At 36.9% G+C, this 20,459-nt stretch overlaps 1 protein-coding gene across 1 annotated transcript in view; it reads left to right on the top strand.

The window, feature by feature from the left end:
• The window catches only part of DNAJC1 (DnaJ heat shock protein family (Hsp40) member C1), a 241,751-nt gene that overhangs the window by 60,625 nt on the left and 160,667 nt on the right, over positions 1-20,459 (top strand). Inside the window, exon 2 of the mRNA XM_025397392.1 lies at positions 20,301-20,402. Within this exon, the coding sequence (XP_025253177.1) occupies positions 20,301-20,402 (102 nt within the window). The remainder of the gene's footprint in view (positions 1-20,300; positions 20,403-20,459) is intronic.

The following is a 20,459-nucleotide window of genomic DNA, read 5'->3' on the forward strand; positions in this document are numbered from 1 at the left end:
GAACCAACTGGGCTGAGCTTTCAGATGAGCTCATTTGACATTGCTATTGGAAGGTATGGTAGGCAGAAGAAGAGGGAAGGAAGGAAGGTAAAGCAAATATGTGACCATTTTCCAGATAAGAAAGCTGAGGTTTAAGTAGCTGTTGAGGCATGCTCTGTTTGGTATATTTATTTTAATTATGTTTGCTAGGGAATTAATCTATTTTGCTTGCATTTCAAAAGAACTAGCTTTTTTCCCTTTTCTGTTTTATTAATTTCTGCAATTATGTTTACGTGTTTCTTCTTCCTACTTTGTTTTGGTGTATTTTAATTGTTCTTTTTCTGCTTTCTTGGCCTGGGCACTTGGTTCATTCATTTTTAGTTTGTCTTGTTAATAATAGCATATAAAGCTGCATAAATTTTCCTCTATGTAGAATTTCATTTCTCATAGATTTTGATGTAAACTATTTTCCCTTTCATTAATTTCTAGGCTATTTGTAATTTAAACTTTTATTTCTGTCTTGAAAAAAAATTTTTTTTTAACTTGTAAGTTGCTGGGGTTTTTAAAAATCATCTTAGTCTCTGATGGTTATTTTATTTCATTATTATTTTTAAATGTAGTCTGTACTATCTCTAAGTTTTAGAATTAAGGCTTCCTTTGTGACCAGACTTATTACTCATTTTTTTAATGAACCGTGAATATAGGCTTGGTATTAACTGCTGGCAATATTTATATTTGTATGCTTATATTTATCTTTATTTTATTTTATTTTATTTTTTGAGACGGAGTCTCGCTCTGTCACCCAGGCTGGAGTGCAGGTGGCGCCATCTCGGCTCACTACAAGCTCCACCTCCCGAGTTCACGCCATTCTCCCGCCTCAGCCTCCCGAGTAGCTGGGACTACAGGCGCATGCTGCCACGCCCGGCTAATTTTTTGTATTTTTAGTAGAGACGGGGTTTCACTCTTAGCCAGGATGGTCTCGATCTCCTGACCTCGTGATCCGCCCACCTCAGCATCCCAAAGTGCTGGGATTACAGGTGTGAGCCACCGCGCCTGGCCACTTATATTTATCTTATATATCTTATATTTGTAAACATAAACATCTCAAAGTGTTTTAAAAATTATTATTCAAATTCTGTATAATTTTGCTTATTTTTTGTTTACTTACTATGTCGTACTCTGGTAGAGGTATATTAAAATATTCTGCTGTGATTGTTTTTATCAAGTTTTTATATTTAGGAGTTTTGCTGTTATGTAAATGAATTTGGAGTGTTTAGAAAATAAAGGTTTATGACTGTTTTAACTTTTCAATGGATTAGACCTTTTATCATTACTTATTACCACTCTTTGTCTTATTACTTGCTTTTGACCCTGAATTCCCATTTTCCACTATTAATATCAACACTATTGCTTTTCTTTTGTTTGCGTCTGTTTTTCTTCATCTCCGTTTTCTGCCTTTTTGGTTTTGTTTCTTTTTTTTTTTTTTTTTTTTTTTTTTTTTTTTTTTTTTTTTTTTTTTTAAATTTATTTATTATTATTATACTGTAAGTTGTAGGGTACATGTGCATAACGTGCAGGTTTGTTACATATGTATACTTGTGCCTTGTTGGTGTGCTGCACCCCTCAACTCGTCATTTACATCAGGTATAACTCCCAATGCAATCCCTCCCCCCTCCCCCCTCCCCATGATAGGCCCCGGTGTGTGATGTTCCCCTTCCTGAGTCCAAGTGATCTCATTGTTCAGTTCCCACCTATGAGTGAGAACATGCGGTGTTTGGTTTTCTGTTCTTGTGATAGTTTGCTAAGAATGATGGTTTCCAGCTGCATCCATGTCCCTACAAAGGACACAAACTCATCCTTTTTTATGGCTGCATAGTATTCCATGGTGTATATGTGCCACATTTTCTTAATCCAGTCTGTCACTGATGGACATTTGGGTTGATTCCAAGTCTTTGCTATTGTGAATAGTGCTGCAATAAACATACATGTGCATGTGTCTTTATAGCAGCATAATTTATAATCCTTTGGGTATATACCCAGTAATGGGATGGCTGGGTCATATGGTACATCTAGTTCTAGATCCTTGAGGAATCGCCATACTGTTTTCCATAATGGTTGAACTAGTTTACAATCCCACCAACAGTGTAAAAGTGTTCCTATTTCTCCACATCCTCTCCAGCACCTGTTGTTTCCTGACTTTTTAATGATCGCCATTCTAACTGGTGTGAGATGGTATCTCATTGTGGTTTTGATTTGCATTTCTCTGATGGCCAGTGATGATGAGCATTTTTTCATGTGTGTGTTGGCTGTATGAATGTCTTCTTTTGAGAAATGTCTGTTCATATCCTTTGCCCACTTTTTGATGGGGTTCTTTGTTTTTTTCTTGTAAATTTGTTTGAGTTCTTTGTAGGTTCTGGATATTAGCCCTTTGTCAGATGAGTAGATTGCAAAAATTTTCTCCCATTCTGTAGGTTGCCTGTTCACTCTGATGGTAGTTTCTTTTGCTGTGCAGAAGCTCTTTAGTTTAATTAGATCCCATTTGTCAATTTTGGCTTTTGCTGCCGTTGCTTTTGGTGTTTTAGACATGAAGTCTTTGCCCATGCCTATGTCCTGAATGGTACTACCTAGGTTTTCCTCTAGGATTTTTATGGTGTTAGGTCTAACATTTAAGTCTCTAATCCATCTTGAATTAATTTTCGTATAAGGAGTAAGGAAAGGATCCAGTTTCAGCTTTCTACTTATGGCTAGCCAATTTTCCCAGCACCATTTATTAAATAGGGAATCCTTTCCCCATTTCTTGTTTCTCTCAGGTTTGTCAAAGATCAGATGGCTGTAGATGCGTGGTATTATTTCTGAGGACTCTGTTCTGTTCCATTGGTCTATATCTCTGTTTTGGTACCAGTACCATGCTGTTTTGGTTACTGTAGCCTTGTAGTATAGTTTGAAGTCAGGTAGCGTGATGCCTCCAGCTTTGTTCTTTTGACTTAGGATTGTCTTGGAGATGCGGGCTCTTTTTTGGTTCCATATGAACTTTAAAGCAGTTTTTTCCAATTCTGTGAAGAAACTCATTGGTAGCTTCATGGGGATGGCATTGAATCTATAAATTACCTTGGGCAGTATGGCCATTTTCACGATATTGATTCTTCCTATCCATGAGCATGGTATGTTCTTCCATTTGTTTGTGTCCTCTTTTATTTCACTGAGCAGTGGTTTATAGTTCTCCTTGAAGAGGTCCTTTACATCCCTTGTAAGTTGGATTCCTAGGTATTTGATTCTCTTTGAAGCAATTGTGAATGGAAGTTCATTCCTGATTTGGCTCTCTGTTTGTCTGTTACTGGTGTATAAGAATGCTTGTGATTTTTGCACATTAATTTTGTATCCTGAGACTTTGCTGAAGTTGCTTATCAGCTTAAGGAGATTTTGGGCCGAGACAATGGGGTTTTCTAAATATACAATCATGTCATCTGCAAACAGGGACAATTTGACTTCTTCTTTTCCTAACTGAATACCCTTGATTTCTTTCTCTTGCCTGATTGCCCTAGCCAGAACTTCCAACACTATGTTGAATAGGAGGGGTGAGAGAGGGCATCCCTGTCTTGTGCCAGTTTTCAAAGGGAATTTTTCCAGTTTGTGCCCATTCAGTATGATATTGGCTGTGGGTTTGTCATAAATAGCTCTTATTATTTTGAGGTACGTTCCATCAATACCGAATTTATTGAGCGTTTTTAGCATGAAGGGCTGTTGAATTTTGTCAAAAGCCTTTTCTGCATCTATTGAGATAATCATGTGGTTCTTGTCTTTGGTTCTGTTTATATGCTGGATTATGTTTATTGATTTGCGAATGTTGAACCAGCCTTGCATCCCAGGGATGAAGCCCACTTGATCATGGTGGATAAGCTTTTTGATGTGTTGCTGAATCCGGTTTGCCAGTATTTTATTGAGGATTTTTGCATAGATGTTCATCAGGGATATTGGTCTAAAATTCTCTTTTTTTGTTGTATCTCTGCCAGGCTTTGGTATCAGGATGATGTTGGCCTCATAAAATGAGTTAGGGAGGATTCCCTCTTTTTCTATTGATTGGAATAGTTTCAGAAGGAATGGTACCAACTCCTCCTTGTACCTCTGGTAGAATTCAGCTGTGAATCCATCTGGTCCTGGACTTTTTTTGGTTGGTAGGCTATTAATTGTTGCCTCGATTTCAGAGCCTGCTATTGGTCTATTCAGGGATTCAACTTCTTCCTGGTTTAGTCTTGGAAGAGTGTAAGTGTCCAGGAAATTATCCATTTCTTCTAGATTTTCCAGTTTATTTGCATAGAGGTGTTTATAGTATTCTCTGATGGTAGTTTGTATTTCTGTGGGGTCGGTGGTGATATCCCCTTTATCATTTTTAATTGCGTCGATTTGATTCTTCTCTCTTTTCTTCTTTATTAGTCTTGCTAGTGGTCTGTCAATTTTGTTGATCTTTTCAAAAAACCAACTCCTGGATTCATTGATTTTTTGGAGGGTTTTTTGTGTCTTTATCTCCTTCAGTTCTGCTCTGATCTTAGTTATTTCTTGCCTTCTGCTAGCTTTTGAATGTGTTTGCTCTTGCTTCTCTAGTTCTTTTAATTGCGATGTTAGAGTGTCAATTTTAGATCTTTCCTGCTTTCTCTTGTGGGCATTTAGTGCTATAAATTTCCCTCTACACACTGCTTTAAATGTGTCCCAGAGATTCTGGTATGTTGTATCTTTGTTCTCATTGGTTTCAAAGAACATCTTTATTTCTGCCTTCATTTCGTTATGTACCCAGTAGTCATTCAGGAGCAGGTTGTTCAGTTTCCATGTAGTTGAGCGGTTTTGATTGAGTTTCTTAGTCCTGAGTTCTAGTTTGATTGCACTGTGGTCTGAGAGACAGTTTGTTATAATTTCTGTTCTTGTACATTTGCTGAGGAGTGCTTTACTTCCAATTACGTGGTCAATTTTGGAGTAAGTACGATGTGGTGCTGAGAAGAATGTATATTCTGTTGATTTGGGGTGGAGAGTTCTATAGATGTTTATTAGGTCTGCTTGCTGCAGAGATGAGTTCAATTCCTGGATATCCTTGTTCACTTTCTGTCTCGTTGATCTGTCTAATGTTGACAGTGGAGTGTTGAAGTCTCCCATTATTATTGTATGGGAGTCTAAGTCTCTTTGTAAGTCTCTAAGGACTTGCTTTATGAATCTGGGTGCTCCTGTATTGGGTGCATATATATTTAGGATAGTTAGCTCTTCCTGTTGAATTGATCCCTTTACCATTATGTAATGGCCTTCTTTGTCTCTTTTGATCTTTGATGGTTTAAAGTCGGTTTTATCAGAGACTAGTATTGCAACCCCCGCTTTTTTTTGTTCTCCATTTGCTTGGTAAATCTTCCTCCATCCCTTTATTTTGAGCCTATGTATGTCTCTGCGTGTGAGATGGGTCTCCTGAATACAGCAGACTGATGGGTCTTGACTCTTTATCCAGTTTGCCAGTCTGTGTCTTTTCATTGGAGCATTTAGTCCATTTACATTTAAGGTTAATATTGTTATGTGTGAACTTGATCCTGCCATTATGATATTAACTGGTTATTTTGCTCGTTAGTTGATGCAGTTTCTTCCTAGCCTTGATGGTCTTTACATTTTGGCATGTTTTTGAGATGGCTGGTACCGGTTGTTCCTTTCCATGTTGAGTGCTTCCTTCAGGGTCTCTTGTAAGGCAGGCCTAGTGGTGACAAAATCTCTAAGCATTTGCTTATCTGTAAAGGATTTTATTTCTCCTTCACTTATGAAACTTAGTTTGGCTGGATATGAAATTCTGGGTTTAAAATTCTTTTCTTTAAGAATGTTGAATATTGGCCCCCACTCTCTTCTGGCTTGGAGAGTTTCTGCCGAGAGATCTGCTGTGAGTCTGATGGGCTTCCCTTTGTGGGTAACCCGACCTTTCTCTCTGGCTGCCCTTAAGATTTTTTCCTTCATTTCAACTTTGGTGAATCTGGCAATTATGTGTCTTGGAGTTGCTCTTCTCGAGGAGTATCTTTGTGGCGTTCTCTATATTTCCTGGATTTGAATGTTGGCCTGCCCTACTAGGTTGGGGAAGTTCTCCTGGATGATATCCTGAAGAGTGTTTTCCAACTTGGTTCCATTTTCCCCCTCACTTTCAGGCACCCCAATCAGACGTAGATTTGGTCTTTTTACATAATCCCATACTTCTTGCAGGCTTTGTTCATTTCTTTTTCTTCTTTTTTCTTTTGGTTTCTCTTCTCGCTTCATTTCATTCATTTGATCCTCAATCGCTGATACTCTTTCTTCCAGTTGATCGAGTCGGTTACTGAAGCTTGTGCATTTGTCACGTATTTCTCGTGTCATGGTTTTCATCTCTTTCATTTCGTTTAGGACCTTCTCTGCATTAATTACTCTAGCCATCAATTCTTCCACTTTTTTTTCAAGATTTTTAGTTTCTTTGCACTGGGTACGTAATTCCTCCTTTAGCTCTGAGAAATTTGATGGACTGAAGCCTTCTTCTCTCATCTCGTCAAAGTCATTCTCTGTCCAGCTTTGATCCGTTGCTGGCGATGAGCTGCGCTCCTTTGCCGGGGGAGATGCGCTCTTATTTTTTGAATTTCCAGCTTTTCTGCCCTGCTTTTTCCCCATCTTTGTGGTTTTATCTGCCTCTGGTCTTTGATGATGGTGATGTACTGATGGGGTTTTGGTGTAGGTGTCCTTCCTGTTTGATAGTTTTCCTTCTAACAGTCAGGACCCTCAGCTGTAGGTCTGTTGGAGATTGCTTGAGGTCCACTCCAGACCCTGTTTGCCTGGGTATCAGCAGCAGAGGCTGCAGAAGATAGAATATTTCTGAACAGCGAGTGTACCTGTCTGATTCTTGCTTTGGAAGCTTCCTCTCAGGGGTGTACTCCACCCTGTGAGGTGTGGGGTGTCAGACTGCCCCTAGTGGGGGATGTCTCCCAGTTAGGCTACTCAGGGGTCAGGGACCCGCTTGAGCAGGGAGTCTGTCCCTTCTCAGATCTCAACCTCCGTGTTGGGAGATCCACTGCTCTCTTCAAAGCTGTCAGACAGAGTCGTTTGCGTCTGCAGAGGTGTCTGCTGCTTTGTTATTGTTTACTGTGCCCTGCCCCCAGAGGTGGAGTCTACAGAGACAGGCAGGTTTCCTTGGGCTGCTGTGAGCTCCACCCAGTTCGAGCTTCCCAGCAGCTTTGTTTACCTACTTAAGCCTCAGCAATGGCGGGCGCCCCTCCCCCAGCCTCGCTGCTGCCTTGCCGGTAGATCACAGACTGCTGTGATAGCAATGAGGGAGGCTCCGTGGGTGTGGGACCCTCCCGGCCAGGTGTGGGATATGATCTCCTGGGGTGCCTGTTTGCTCAAAGCGCAGTATTGGGGTGGGAGTTACCCGATTTTCCAGGTGTTGTGTGTCTCAGTTCCCCTGGCTAGGAAAAGGGATTCCCTTCCCCCTTGCGCTTCCCAGGTGAGGCAATGCCTCGCCCTGCTTCAGCTCTCGCTGGTCGGGCTGCAGCAGCTGACCAGTACCAATCGTCCGGCACTCCCCAGTGAGATGAACCCAGTACCTCAGTTGAAAATGCCGAAATCACCGGTCTTCTGTGTCGCTGGCGCTGGGAGTTGGAGACTGGAGCTGCTCCTATTCGGCCATCTTGCTCCGCCCCTCGGTTTTGTTTCAACGTTAGTTGATCAGTTGTATTTTGATAAGGGAACTCAGTATATGTTTGTATGTGTTAATGAGAAACAAATGCTTGATTTTGTTTTTCCTCTCTTGTCTATAGTATTTGTTATACTTTTTTAAGTTTTCTTTTGTTGGCTTAGTAAAATTTCTTTCTATTAATTTGGAAATTTTTATATGCTTTTCTGTTACATAGTGGTTACCTTCTCATCCTTAAAGATGATAATAAAACCTATACTTTTCTACTAATAAATCAAAATCAAATAACAGCTTTTACTTTACCACTTACCCTTCTTGGTTGACTTCCTCTTATTTTTTTCTTTTTTGAAAATTCTAGGCCACTATTAGGTTGTCTCTTATGGCATATTTCTTCTGTTTTAAGAACACTTTCAGATATGTATATTACAAATTACCAATCATACTTTTGTATTTATTGTTCACTATTTATGCTTTTTTTAATTATGAAAAACTTATAAACAGTAGTAGAGAGAATAGTTTAATGAATTCTATATTTAATCATCACTCATTTGATAATTATCATTTTCCTATATTATCCTTTTTTTCTGAAGTATTTTAAAATGAATATCAGACATTACGACATTTTATTCCTGAGTGCTTCACTCTGCATCTCTTTAGATAAAGAGATACTAAATACCCAGGATACTATTAGCCCATCCAATATAATGAATAATTCCTTAATAGCATCTAGTAGCAGTCTTTATTCAGATGTTCCTAGTTGTCCCAAAACTGCCTTTTTACTCTGGTTTAATTTGAATCAGGGGCCAAACAAGTTACATACATTACATTTGTTCTGTTTCTTAAATCTCTTTATTATAAAACTGTCTCTCCTCCCTCTCTCCCCTGGCTATTGACTTGTTAAAGGGACCTCCTTTTCAAGATAAATCAGTGGCAAGATTTAGTCTAAGATCTAGTTACCAGATTATAGAAATGATTATTTTGTTTTGTGAATAGTTGGTCTGATGTTCCTGCCAACTTAATTCCCCCAGTAATTAGATATCAGAAGCAGCTGTCTCTTGAAGCGGCCGTCTTTTGTTTATCTATATTTTGGAGAACGCTTACCTTTTTAGTCTTATGGAGAGGACAGAGGTGTATCCAACTCAAATAAATGTGTTATTAATCTCAATTTATTTAGATACTAGTTTAAAATAGGGGACAGAATGTATTCCTAAAATAAAGGAGCAGAATACATTCTTCTACTGTGCTCGAAATTGTTTTCTTATTTGTCAAGAAATCATTCTTATTGACCTTGACTCTCAAAGAATAATAAATGTTCTTTATCAATAGCCACGATTTGGTATAGATTAACCTATCACTGGTTACTGTATATAGTTTAAGGCTAAGGAAGTCAATTAAAGTTATAATCTTACATAAATTTTAATACATCTCTCCAAAGAAGGTTGACTTTAACAGTGATCTATTATGGAGAAACCCAAAGCCTCCCCCTACTTCTTTTGTAGGATATTGGCCATAGAAGCCCAGACTTAAAATTTATAATGAAATAAACTATATTATTGTATTTATTATTTTTGCCATGAAAAATAGTTTTTATTTTGAAACTTATTTCTAAAGCATTTTCTTTTTTCAATTTATTTTAAATTTTATATGCATCTGGTGTAAAATCTTATAATCCTGAAGATACTGCGATGAATCCAAGTTTCCTGCCTTATCCTTCTGATCCACTCACCAGAGACAACTTCCTTTACATGTCCCTATTATTTAGTTCTTCTAGTGATGACTGCAGTTGTTTTGGTTTTTTTTTGTTGCTTTTTTTTTTTGAGAGGTTTGGCATGGGGTGAGAAAGCTGTGTTGACTGCTAAATTTACATGTGAAGGTCAGAGTAAAGAGGGCAAAGTCATTAGTAAGAGTTTAGCTTGAGCTTTTAATCGATAAATCAGATACGAAAATGACCCAAAGACCCAGTGAGAAAGATGACGTGGAATTACAGTCAAGCATTGCTTAATGATGGGGATGCATTTTGAGAAATGCATTGTTAGGCAATTTTGTCGTTGTTCCAGCATCATAGAGTGCACTTTTACAAAACTAGATGGTATAGCCTACCATACACCTAGGCAACATGGTATAGACTATTGTTCCTAGGCTACAGACTTGTACAACATGTTACTAAATACTGCAGGCATTTGTAACACAATGGTATTTATGTATCTAAACATAGAAATGGTATAGTAAAAGTATAGTAAAAAGATTTAAAATGGTACTCCTATATAGGTCAGCTCCATTATAATTTTACAGGAACCACTATCATATATGCAGGCCATCATTGACCAAAATGTCATGCAGTGCATTGACTGTATTAACTCTGAGGCAGTTGGTCTTGATTAATAACACTGTACAAATTAAGGGTCCCAGGTGTCAATTAGAGTTTGAAGTTCCTAAATATAATTTGGATGAATGTTGTCTTCCTTCCTCAGTGAATCTGATAGCCAAATAGATGATCTTCCCTTCAATTTAATACTCCTGAGTCTTTTTCAAGGGAGTAGAAGTTTCATTAAGAAGAGTTTACTTTGAGCAGGCCGAGAGCAGTGGCTCACACCTGTAATCCCTGCACTTTAGGAGGCCGAGGCAGGCGGATCACAATGTCAAGAGATCGAGGCCATCCTGGCCAACATGGTGAAACCCTGTCTCTACTAAAAATACAAAAATTAGCTGCGTGTGGTGGTGTGTGCCTGTCGTCCCAGCTACTGGGAAGGCTGAGGCAGGAGAATCTCTTGAATCTGGGAGGCAGAGGTTGCAGTGAGCTGAGGTCACACCACTGCACTCCAGCCTGGCAACAGAGTGAGACTCCGTCTCAAACAAAACAAACAAACAGAAAAACGGAGTTTCCTTTGGTCAGATCCTGGATAAGATCTTTTGGTTTTGGTTTTGGTTAACTAGCCAAGTATTTTTCTACTACCTGGCACACCTAAAAATGTGGGTATCACATTTGTGGAGACACTGTATAAATAGAATGAGTTTTAGATTATTGTCAATCCATTGATTAAAATCAGGGTCAGCAAACTACAGTACTTGGGCCAAAAGCAGCCACTACCTGATTTTGTAATAAAGTTTTATTGGAACACCACCATACCCATTTATTTATGTATTGTCTGTTGCTGCTTTCTTACTACAATGGCAGGATTTAATAGTTGTAATGAAGACTGTTTGACCCACAGAGCCTGAAATATTTACTATCTGTCCGTTTACAGAAACAGTTTACCAATCCCTGATAAAAAGTAAAATAATAAGTTTCCCTTGAGTCACCTAAGGCAGATTTTTCAGTGCTGTTACATAGCAAAACTTAGGATAGTGACCATGGAAGGTAGAAAGTTAGGTTGAGATTTTTCTTCTTCTTCTTTTTTTTTTTTTTCACGTGTGTTTATAACTCTAAATTTTCTTCTGAGCACTGCTTTTACCACATCCTATGTTTTGGCATGGTATGTTTTCATTTTCATTCATACCCTTCTCTAGTGATTTTTTTACTTTAAAAATTAAATATCGTGATTTAATTTTATTCTTGCTTAATCCTCAGTTGGTTTTAATTAGAAAAAATAGTTATGATTAACTATTAACATTAATGAATTAAAATCTTCCAGAAGGAATGAATCCAAACAGAAATATCTAACAACTGATAAAACCCTGATATTTTACGGCCTTTCCTATTTTAGTCTCAAACATTCTAAACATAAAGGAAGAAAGAGCTTTTCAGTTTTATTCTTTTAAAAAGAGCATAGGCTTCTCTTCTGCTACTGAGGATGGTCTTCTAACACATTCACAGTCATTTAGAGACAACATAATGGCACATTCATTCATATCACAGTATTTTCTAATTTCCTTTTTGATTAATTGTTTAAAAATGTGTTGTTTAATTTCCACATTCATGTGAATTTTTCAAATTTCCTTTTGTCATTGATTTCTGATTTTATTTCGTTACGGTTGGAGAAGGTACATGGTATGATTTCAGTCTTTTTAAATATATTGAGACCTATTTAATAGCCTAAAATACAGTATATCTTGGCTAATGTTCCATATACACTTCAGAAAAATGTATATTCTCTTTTTGGGTGGAATGTTCTATAGATGTCTGTGAGATGTGTCTAGTTGGTTTACACTATTGTTCAAGTCTTCTGTTTTCTTACTGTTCTTCCTGATTGTTCCAGTCATTATTAAAAGTAGAATATTGCAGTTTCCATTTCTGTAGAATTGTCTATTTCTCCTTTCAGTTCTGTTAAATCTTTACTTCATTTATGTTGGGGCTCTGTTAGGTGCATGTTTATGTTATTTATATTGTTATATCTTCTTGATGGATTGACCTTTTTGTCATTAAATAATGTCCTTTGTCTTTTGTAACAATTTTTGTGTTAAAATTGATTTTCCTAATATTGATATAGCCACCCAGCTCTCTTTTAATTACTGTTTGCAAGGAATATCTTTTTTCATCCATTCACTTTTGACCTATTTGTATTTTGGTTCTAAAGTGAGTCTCTTATAGACACCATGTACAGTAAATCCTCTCTTGCCATCATCAGTAGAGTCTTAGAAACTGCCACTTGCAGTAAGTCTTTAAATAGCATCATTTCCTTCAATGTTGTTTCATTATAGCATGAAGAAAAAAATTGTTTTCATTGTATGTCATTTTACCTAAAGTTGCAGTATCTAAGAACCTTATCAATGACCGTAAGTGAGGACTTGCTGTGATGAGTCATGTTTGTTTTGAATTCATTCTGCCAATATCTGCATTTTAATTGGAGAATTTAACTCATTTAATTTTAAGGTAATTACAGACAAGGAGCGACTTACTTTTGCTATGTTGCTATTTGTTTTCTATATATTATATGTCTTCTTTGTTCTCCAGTTCCTCCATTACTGCCTTTTTTTGTATTCAGTTTTTTTTCCTAGAAAATAAATAAATAAAATAAAGCTATTTTATTCACTTTTCATTTCTTTTACTGTAGATCTTTATATTCTTAGTTTTTGCCATGGGAATTACAATTAACATCTTAATTTATAGCAATCCAGTTTGGATTAATACCAATTTAGTGTCAATCGTGTAAAAATTTTTGTTAGAATGTTAGATGCAGAAAGGAAAAATTAAAAATTAATTTGAAAAAAGAAAATAAAAAATGTTGCTTGTATAACAAGCACTATTCCTTATTCCTTATGTTGTTTATTGTCACAGATTACATTTTTATGTATATAATATCTGCCATAGACATAGATTTATATTGTTTATGGCATATTTGTAGTTACTGCTTTATGTAACTGTCTTTTAAATCATATAGAGTAAAATTGAAGTTACTAACCAAAATGCATTAATAATGACTTTTATATTTATCTATGTAGTTACCTGTTTTAGTCTGTGCTACTATAACAGTATGCTTTATGCTGGGTAATTTATAAACAACAGAAATTTGTTGCTCACAGTTCTAAAGGCTGGGAAGTCCAAGATCAAGGTACCAACATATTCACTGTCTGGTGAGGGCCCGTTCCTCTTAGATAGTCCCTTCTGTGTGTCCTCCCAGGGCAGAAGGGCAAAAAAGGCACAGGTCTATGGGACATCTTTTACAAGGGCACTAATCCCATTTGACCTAATCACTTCTTAGAGGGCCCACCTCTTAATGCCATCACATGGAGTATTAGATTTCAACACATGAGTTTTGGAGGGATGCATACATTCAGACCACAGCATTATCTTTATCACTGTTTTTTATTTCTTTGTGCTGATTTCAATTACTTTTTTTTTTCTTTCAGCTTGAAGGACTCCTTATAGCATTTCTTATAAAGCATATCTACTAGCAGTGAATTCTAGTTTTTTAACTGGGATATCATAATTTCTTTTGTTTTTGAGGGATAGTTTTGTTGGATATAGACTTCTTGGTTGATAGATTTTTTTTTTCCTGTTACTTTACTACCGTCTAGCTTCTATAATCTCTGATGAGAAATTAGCTGTTAACATTATTGGGGATCCCTTATACATGATAAGTTGCTTCTGTTGCTGCTTTTGGGACTCTTTCTTTTAACAGTTTGATTATGATGTTTCTAGGTATGGATCTCTTCAGTTTTCTCCTACTTTGGGTTTGTTGAGATTCTTAGATACATAGGTGTATGTCTTTTATCAGTTTTTGAAGTTAGATGTCATTTTTTCTTCAAATATGTTTTCTGTCTCCTTTTCTCTGTCTTCTCCCCTCTTGGAGGTCCCTTATGTGTTTGTTGGTACTTTTAATAGTGTTCCACAGGTCTCTTAGGCTTTGTTCATTTTATTCATTTTTTTTCCTTTCTGCTCCCCAGATCAGGTAATCTCTGTTGATCTAAGTGTTCATTGATTCTTTCTTCTGCCTACTCAAGCCTGCTGTTGAGCCCCAACTAGTAAAATTTTCATTTCAATTATTGTATTTTGCTAGTCCAGAATTTCTATTTTGTTTTTTTAAAGTTTATTTTTGTTGATATTCTCAATTATGTGAGACATTATTCTCATACATTCCTTTAGTTCTTTGTACATACTCTTTAAGCATATTTAAAATAATTGATTTAGAGTCTTTGCCTAGTAAATGCAATATATGGACTTCCTCAGGTACAATTTCTTATTAATTTTTTTTCTCTGTGTGAGGACCATACTTTCTTGTTTCTTTACATGCCTCATAATTTTTTATTGAGTATTAGACATTTTAGATATATAATGTGGCAGTGAAATTTTCTACTTTCTTAGAGGTTTTTGTTGCGCTTATTGTAGTTGGTGTTGTTTGTCTAGTGACTTTTGTAGACACTTTTGTAAAGTTTATATTCTGTGCTGTGTGTGGCCACTAGAATTTCTGTTCAGTTAGCTTAGAATGTCTGGTCAACTAATGATTTGGCAGTTATTTTCTTAACAGTTGGAGCCAGAAATATATAGTCATGCATCACTTAATGACAAGGATGCATTCTGAGAAATGCATCACTTGGCAATTTTGTCTTTGTGTGAATATCGCAGTGTATTTATACAAATCCAGATGGTATAGCCTACTGCAAACCTAGGCTATATGGTATAGCCTATTGCTCCTAGGCTACAAACCTGTATAGCGTGTTACTGTACTGAACACTGTAGGCAGTTGTAACACAAAAGTATTTGTGTATCTAAACATATTTAAACATAGTAAAAATACAGTATAATAGGTAAAAAATGTACGTGTATAGGATATTCACTATGACTATATCTTGCAGGAATGGAAGTTGCTCTGGGTGGGTCACTGAGTAAGTGGTAAGTGAATGTGAAGGCCTAGGACATTACTGTACATTGTATAAACACTGTACACTTAGACTACACTAAATTTATTAAAAATATGTGATCTCTTCAATGATAAATTAACCATACCTTACTATGTAACATTACTACTTTATAAACTTAGCTTTTTGACTCTTTTGTAATAACACTTAGCTTAAAACACAAACTCATATATACCTGTATAAAAAATTTTTGTATCCTTATAAGCTTTTTTCTATATTTAAAATTATTTGATTTTTTTACTTTTTAAGCTTTCTTGTTAAAAATCAAGACACAAATACACCTGAGCTTAGGTCTACACAGGGTCATGATCATTAATATCACATGTCATTTAATTGGAAGGTCTTCAGGGTCAGTAACATGCTTGGAACTGTCATCTTTTATAACAGTGCCCCTTCTGGAATACCTCCTGAAGGACCTGCTTGAAGCTGTTTTACACTTTATTTCTTCTACATATTTTTTAAAAAATTGCCCTCTGAAATAACCGTAATAGTATAGTAAATACATAACCCCGTAACATAGTCGTTTATTATCATCAAATATTATGTACAATACACAGTTGTACATACTATACTTTTATACAACTGGCAGCACAGTAGGCTTGTTTACACCAGCCTCCCCATAAACACATGAGTAATACATCGCACTGTGACATTAGGAAGGGTAACATGTCACTAGAAGATAGGAATTTTTTAGCTCCATTGTATTGTATTCTTATGGGACCACCATCATATATGTGATTCATTGTTGATGGGAACATTGTTATGTGGTGTATGACTATATAAATATAAATAAATAAATTTTATATATATATATATATATATATATATATTTCCAGTGTTTGTCAGTAGACTGTGTATATCTTGGGGCCATGCCTTCAATACTTAGTTGGGCAGTTTACATCTTTCTTATCTTCAGTTTCTGCTTGTGCAGAGCCTGAAGATCAGCCAGAAGCGAGAACTTAGGGCCTTCTCAAGTGTTTCTGAGCATGTGCTCTGTCCTGGGCACACACATGGCCATCTAGTTTCCAAGGAATACGTAGGACTAGATGTCATGTCACTTTTCACAAGGAACATGTCACTTTTCAGTCTCTGTGCCCAAGCTTTTTGAGAGCTTGTTTGGAGATTCTAGCAGGGGAGCGCAGCTACTTATATACCCTTGACTGAAGACTGGTCCTCCTCTATCAGGGATGGTTGTCCTTTTGGACTGAGCATGCAGCTTCAGGAGGGACGCACATGGAGTGGTGAGGGAAGAAGGGGACACCCGCCTACTCAGCCAGATCAGCCAAATCAACCCTGGCGATCAGTGGGGTGACAGATGTCGCAGCCAGATCCACCTCACATCCCCAAGCTTTTTGATAATTAACCGTAGCTTACTATATAACATTTCTACTTGATGAACTTTTTAATTTTTTAACTTTTTGACTCTTTTGTAATAATGCTTAGCTTAAAACACAAACATATATGTAGCTCTATAAAAATATTTTTGTATCCTTTCAAGCTTTTTTCTATATTTATAGAAACAATTTATTATATCCATTGTTTGCCTCAATTGCTACCCCTTACCCCATTCAGCACTGGCTAATACATTTGCCTGTAGGCCAGGCACGGTGGCTCTTGCCTCTAATCCCAGCACTTTGGGAGGCCAAGGCAGGTGAATTGCTTGAGCTCAGGAGTTTGAGACCAGCCCGGGCAACATGGCAAAACCCTATTTCTACAAAAAATAAAAAACAAATAAATAAAGTTGCCTTTAAATGTTTACGACAGATGGCCTATCTGCCCTGGCAGAGTTCTGAGTGTGGCAAAATAAAAGCAAGCCCTTTACACAGTTTAAGCCAACAGAGAGGTTAAAACAAAACAACCACAGATCTTTGAGAACAAGGTAAACTCTGATCCCTCTGGCACCAGGAACCTAACCAAGGCCTTAAGTTGGCATCGTTAAGACCCTTAGTGAGAATCATCTTTTTCTTAAGTGCTTGCCTAATTGCTGTAAATTTTGACAGGTTTTCAGAGATCAAATAAAGTTGATTCTGACAGTTTTTGTCAGGTTATTTTCACTGTTTCTGTGGAGGGATGAACTTGGAGTTCCCTAACATGCTGTTTTTTGCTGACATGCCATTGCATTGTTTCCATTTTAATAAGCTTACATTATTTTCAGGTTTTGTTGTTGTTGTTGTTTTGGAGACAGGGTTTCACTGTGTCACCCAGGCTGGAGTGCAGTGGTGCAGTCATGGCTCACTGCAGCCTCAACTTTCTGGGCTCAAGTAACACGCCCACCTCAGCCTCCCAAGTAGCTGGAATTACAGGCGCATGCCACCACACCCAACTAATTTAAAAACTTTTTTTGCACTGATGGAGTTTTTCCATGTTGCTCAGGCTGGTCTCAGACACTTGGGCTCAAGTGATCTGCCTGCCTCAGCCTTCCAAAGTGTTAGGATTACAGGCGTGAGCCACCACACCCAGCCTCAGAGTGTTTTGTTTTGTTTTGTTTTTCAAAAGTTAAGATACGTTTCTTCTTCATAGAGGTCACCTGACTGTTAATAATTCATGTTTAGCTTGCCAACCATGAATGGTTAGCTTGCACATTTAGAAGGAAGAGAATTCTAACAGATGAATCCAGTAGATCTGAGTTAAAGATAGCCATTTCACTCACGTGCTATCAAAAAATTTTCTCTCCAAGCTAGAGAGATAAAACGTCTAATCCAGTGAATATGGGAGATGAATGTTCTAACATTCAGGTCTCTAATAGAAATGTGATGTCAAATGTATTAGACAAGCCAATACATACCACGGTGTTTACCTTTAAAGCTCCAGTGGAACATATTCACATTGTAGTTATGTGGACATGTTCCGTATAGTTTATCAGGTCAAGAATGTAACAGTTGTTCTCACTACCTTCCCAAAACTCTATCTCATTGGGAAGTTAGCCCAAATCTGAAGCTAAACAGCCAACATAAAGAGATCTGATTCTGAAGCAATATTTTCTGAGTTTGAATTCATTGAATACCTAATATTAAATGAATACATAAGCTAGTTTGAAGTACAGCTTATCTAGAGCATGTCTTTGTAGATAAGAAAATCTTCATGTTTTTCACCTGTATCTACTTGAGGTAGAATTTATTGGTGAAATAACTCTACTGGATAGATTCTCAAGAGGAAAATAGTCAGGCAATATTTGTGTGTAAAGAACAGAGCCCTGTTCCTTAGAAGAGAGCTGTCTGTATCTGTAGCTGGGTGAAAAACAACATGAGGTTGGTGAACTGTATCCTAAGGTGTAATAATCTGGGGGACCAGGAGGATGAGCCAAGAGGGTGGGAGATAAGGCTAAAAAAATTGGAAAACATAGGTGACAAAGGCGTCTGGTAGCTGCTCAAGGATTTAGAGTAGGAGAGCTGTCTGACCACATTTACATTTGGGGTACATATGGTGGCAGAAAAATGGAGGATTGGGGGATCAGAATGGCAAGACTGGAAGCAGGGAAATGCCTTAGGTTACTATTAGTTGTTTTTATTTTTAAGTAAGAAATGTTCCATAGTGAGCATATATTAATTTTGTAATAGAAGAAAATACATAGCTATTATTTTGTATGAAATATACTTGTTGAATAATTTATGATATAGTCCCAATTTTTAAAAAATCTAAGATTAAAATCCCAATTAGAGATTGGTTATTCAGTTGACACTTGATGTCTTTGCTCAACAAAAGGATTCATCATAAATTTTCATTAAATAATCATTTGTTTCTACCACGTTATCTGTAGTCTATGTAGGGAACATGTCAATTTTATTAAGGAAATTAGAATGAAAATTACAACCATGTTACCTGCAGTACTTTACTAATTTTTATAGCTCTGCAGCCTTCCACAAGTCACAAAAATACTCACACCCCGGGTAACATACTAGTCTGGAGCAACAAGCCCCAGAAAACTGATAATAAAAATAATGGTTTGTAAAGACAAGCCTGACAGACTAATTATAGCTTCACTTTGTCTCTCTCCAACTCTATTTAAAAACTACTGATAATATTTAGTCCCAGGTATATAGATTTTTTTGTGTTGGTTTGGTTTGGTGTTTTCATCATTTGAACTTCTTAGTAGTTTTTGGAATGACAGTCCGCTATCAAATGAGAGACATTTAATAAGCAAGTTTACTCTCATTTTTCCCAATACGAGTATGTTATTTGAATATACTTTAAGTTTAATACAGATCAAGTTTTAAACTCCAGCCAGGCACGGTGGCTCACACCTGTAATCCTAGCTAGCACTTTGGGAGGCCGAGGTGGTTGGATCACTTGAGGTCAGGAATTCGAGACCAGCCTGGCCAACATGGGGAAATCCTGTCCCTACTAAAGATACAAAAATTAGCTGGGTGTGGTGGCGCATGCCTATTATTCCAGCTACTCCGGAGACTGAGGCACAAGAATCTCTTGGACCCAGGAAGTGGAGGTTGCAGTGAGCTGAGATTGTGCCAGTGTACTCCAGCCTGGGTGATAGAATCAGACTGTCTCAAGGAAAGTTTTAAACCCTACTTGACAGCGTATTCTTTGTTATTATTATGCATTTTATACTGGCCATGTAGAAATGATGTTGTCTGATTTTACCTGTGCACACAGGATTATATAAAATGTAATTTTAATATCCACTTAATCTAAGTACTGAACCATGGTAACCTTTTAAATATATTTAAACTATACTAGTAATACATAAATATTGGGCAAATTTATTTTTATGAACCAGACTGAGGAGGCTGGCCAACATTGAAAATACCCTTTAAAGTACTGAGTAAACAAGTATAGTATATTTAACTCTTTCTAATGATAATAATTTTTGATAAATGCGAATTTAACTCTCTTCAGATAGGCATGCTTTTTGACATGTGAAAGTGAGATTCCGTAAGTTGTTGCTAAGATGATAAACTCAATATAAATAACAATAGAGAAACCATACAGTTAGCCTGTGATTCAGAAATTGGCTTTAACATTTGCCAATAAATGAAGAGTTTCTTTGAAGGCACACAGATGTATTAATTTTTAATTTGTTTCTTTTTGATCTCCTAATTGCTGAAAAAGATTTATTGGTTAATTTTAGGAAGGCAAGTGTTTGAAAAGTTTCGCCAAATACCGTCTTCTTTAAATGACTGTATGGTAATGAAAAGTTAAGAGGAGAGCCAAATTAGATTGAATAATTGTTCAGTCATGTGGGTCAGGCTAGTTGCATAGCCTGGTTGTTAGACTGATTGCTCAAATTACATTGCCTGGGGTCCTGCACTTGGTTGGCTGTCTTCTCAGATCTTAACAAGGTTCTGGGAATTTCTTTTTCTGACAAAGTTTGCTTTGTATTTTCCCCTCCCCCTACCACCTCCAGGATGCATCATCTGCAGACATCAGAAAAGCATATCGTAAGCTTTCACTAACTTTACATCCAGACAAGAATAAAGATGAAAATGCAGAAACTCAGTTTAGACAAGTAAGTGAAATATGCTATTATATATATTTTTGTGACAAATGTATTAGTATGTTGATG

The sequence above is a fragment of the Theropithecus gelada genome, chromosome 9 (assembly GCF_003255815.1).
Source record: "Theropithecus gelada isolate Dixy chromosome 9, Tgel_1.0, whole genome shotgun sequence".
In the NCBI taxonomy this organism is placed as follows: Eukaryota; Metazoa; Chordata; class Mammalia; order Primates; family Cercopithecidae; genus Theropithecus; species Theropithecus gelada.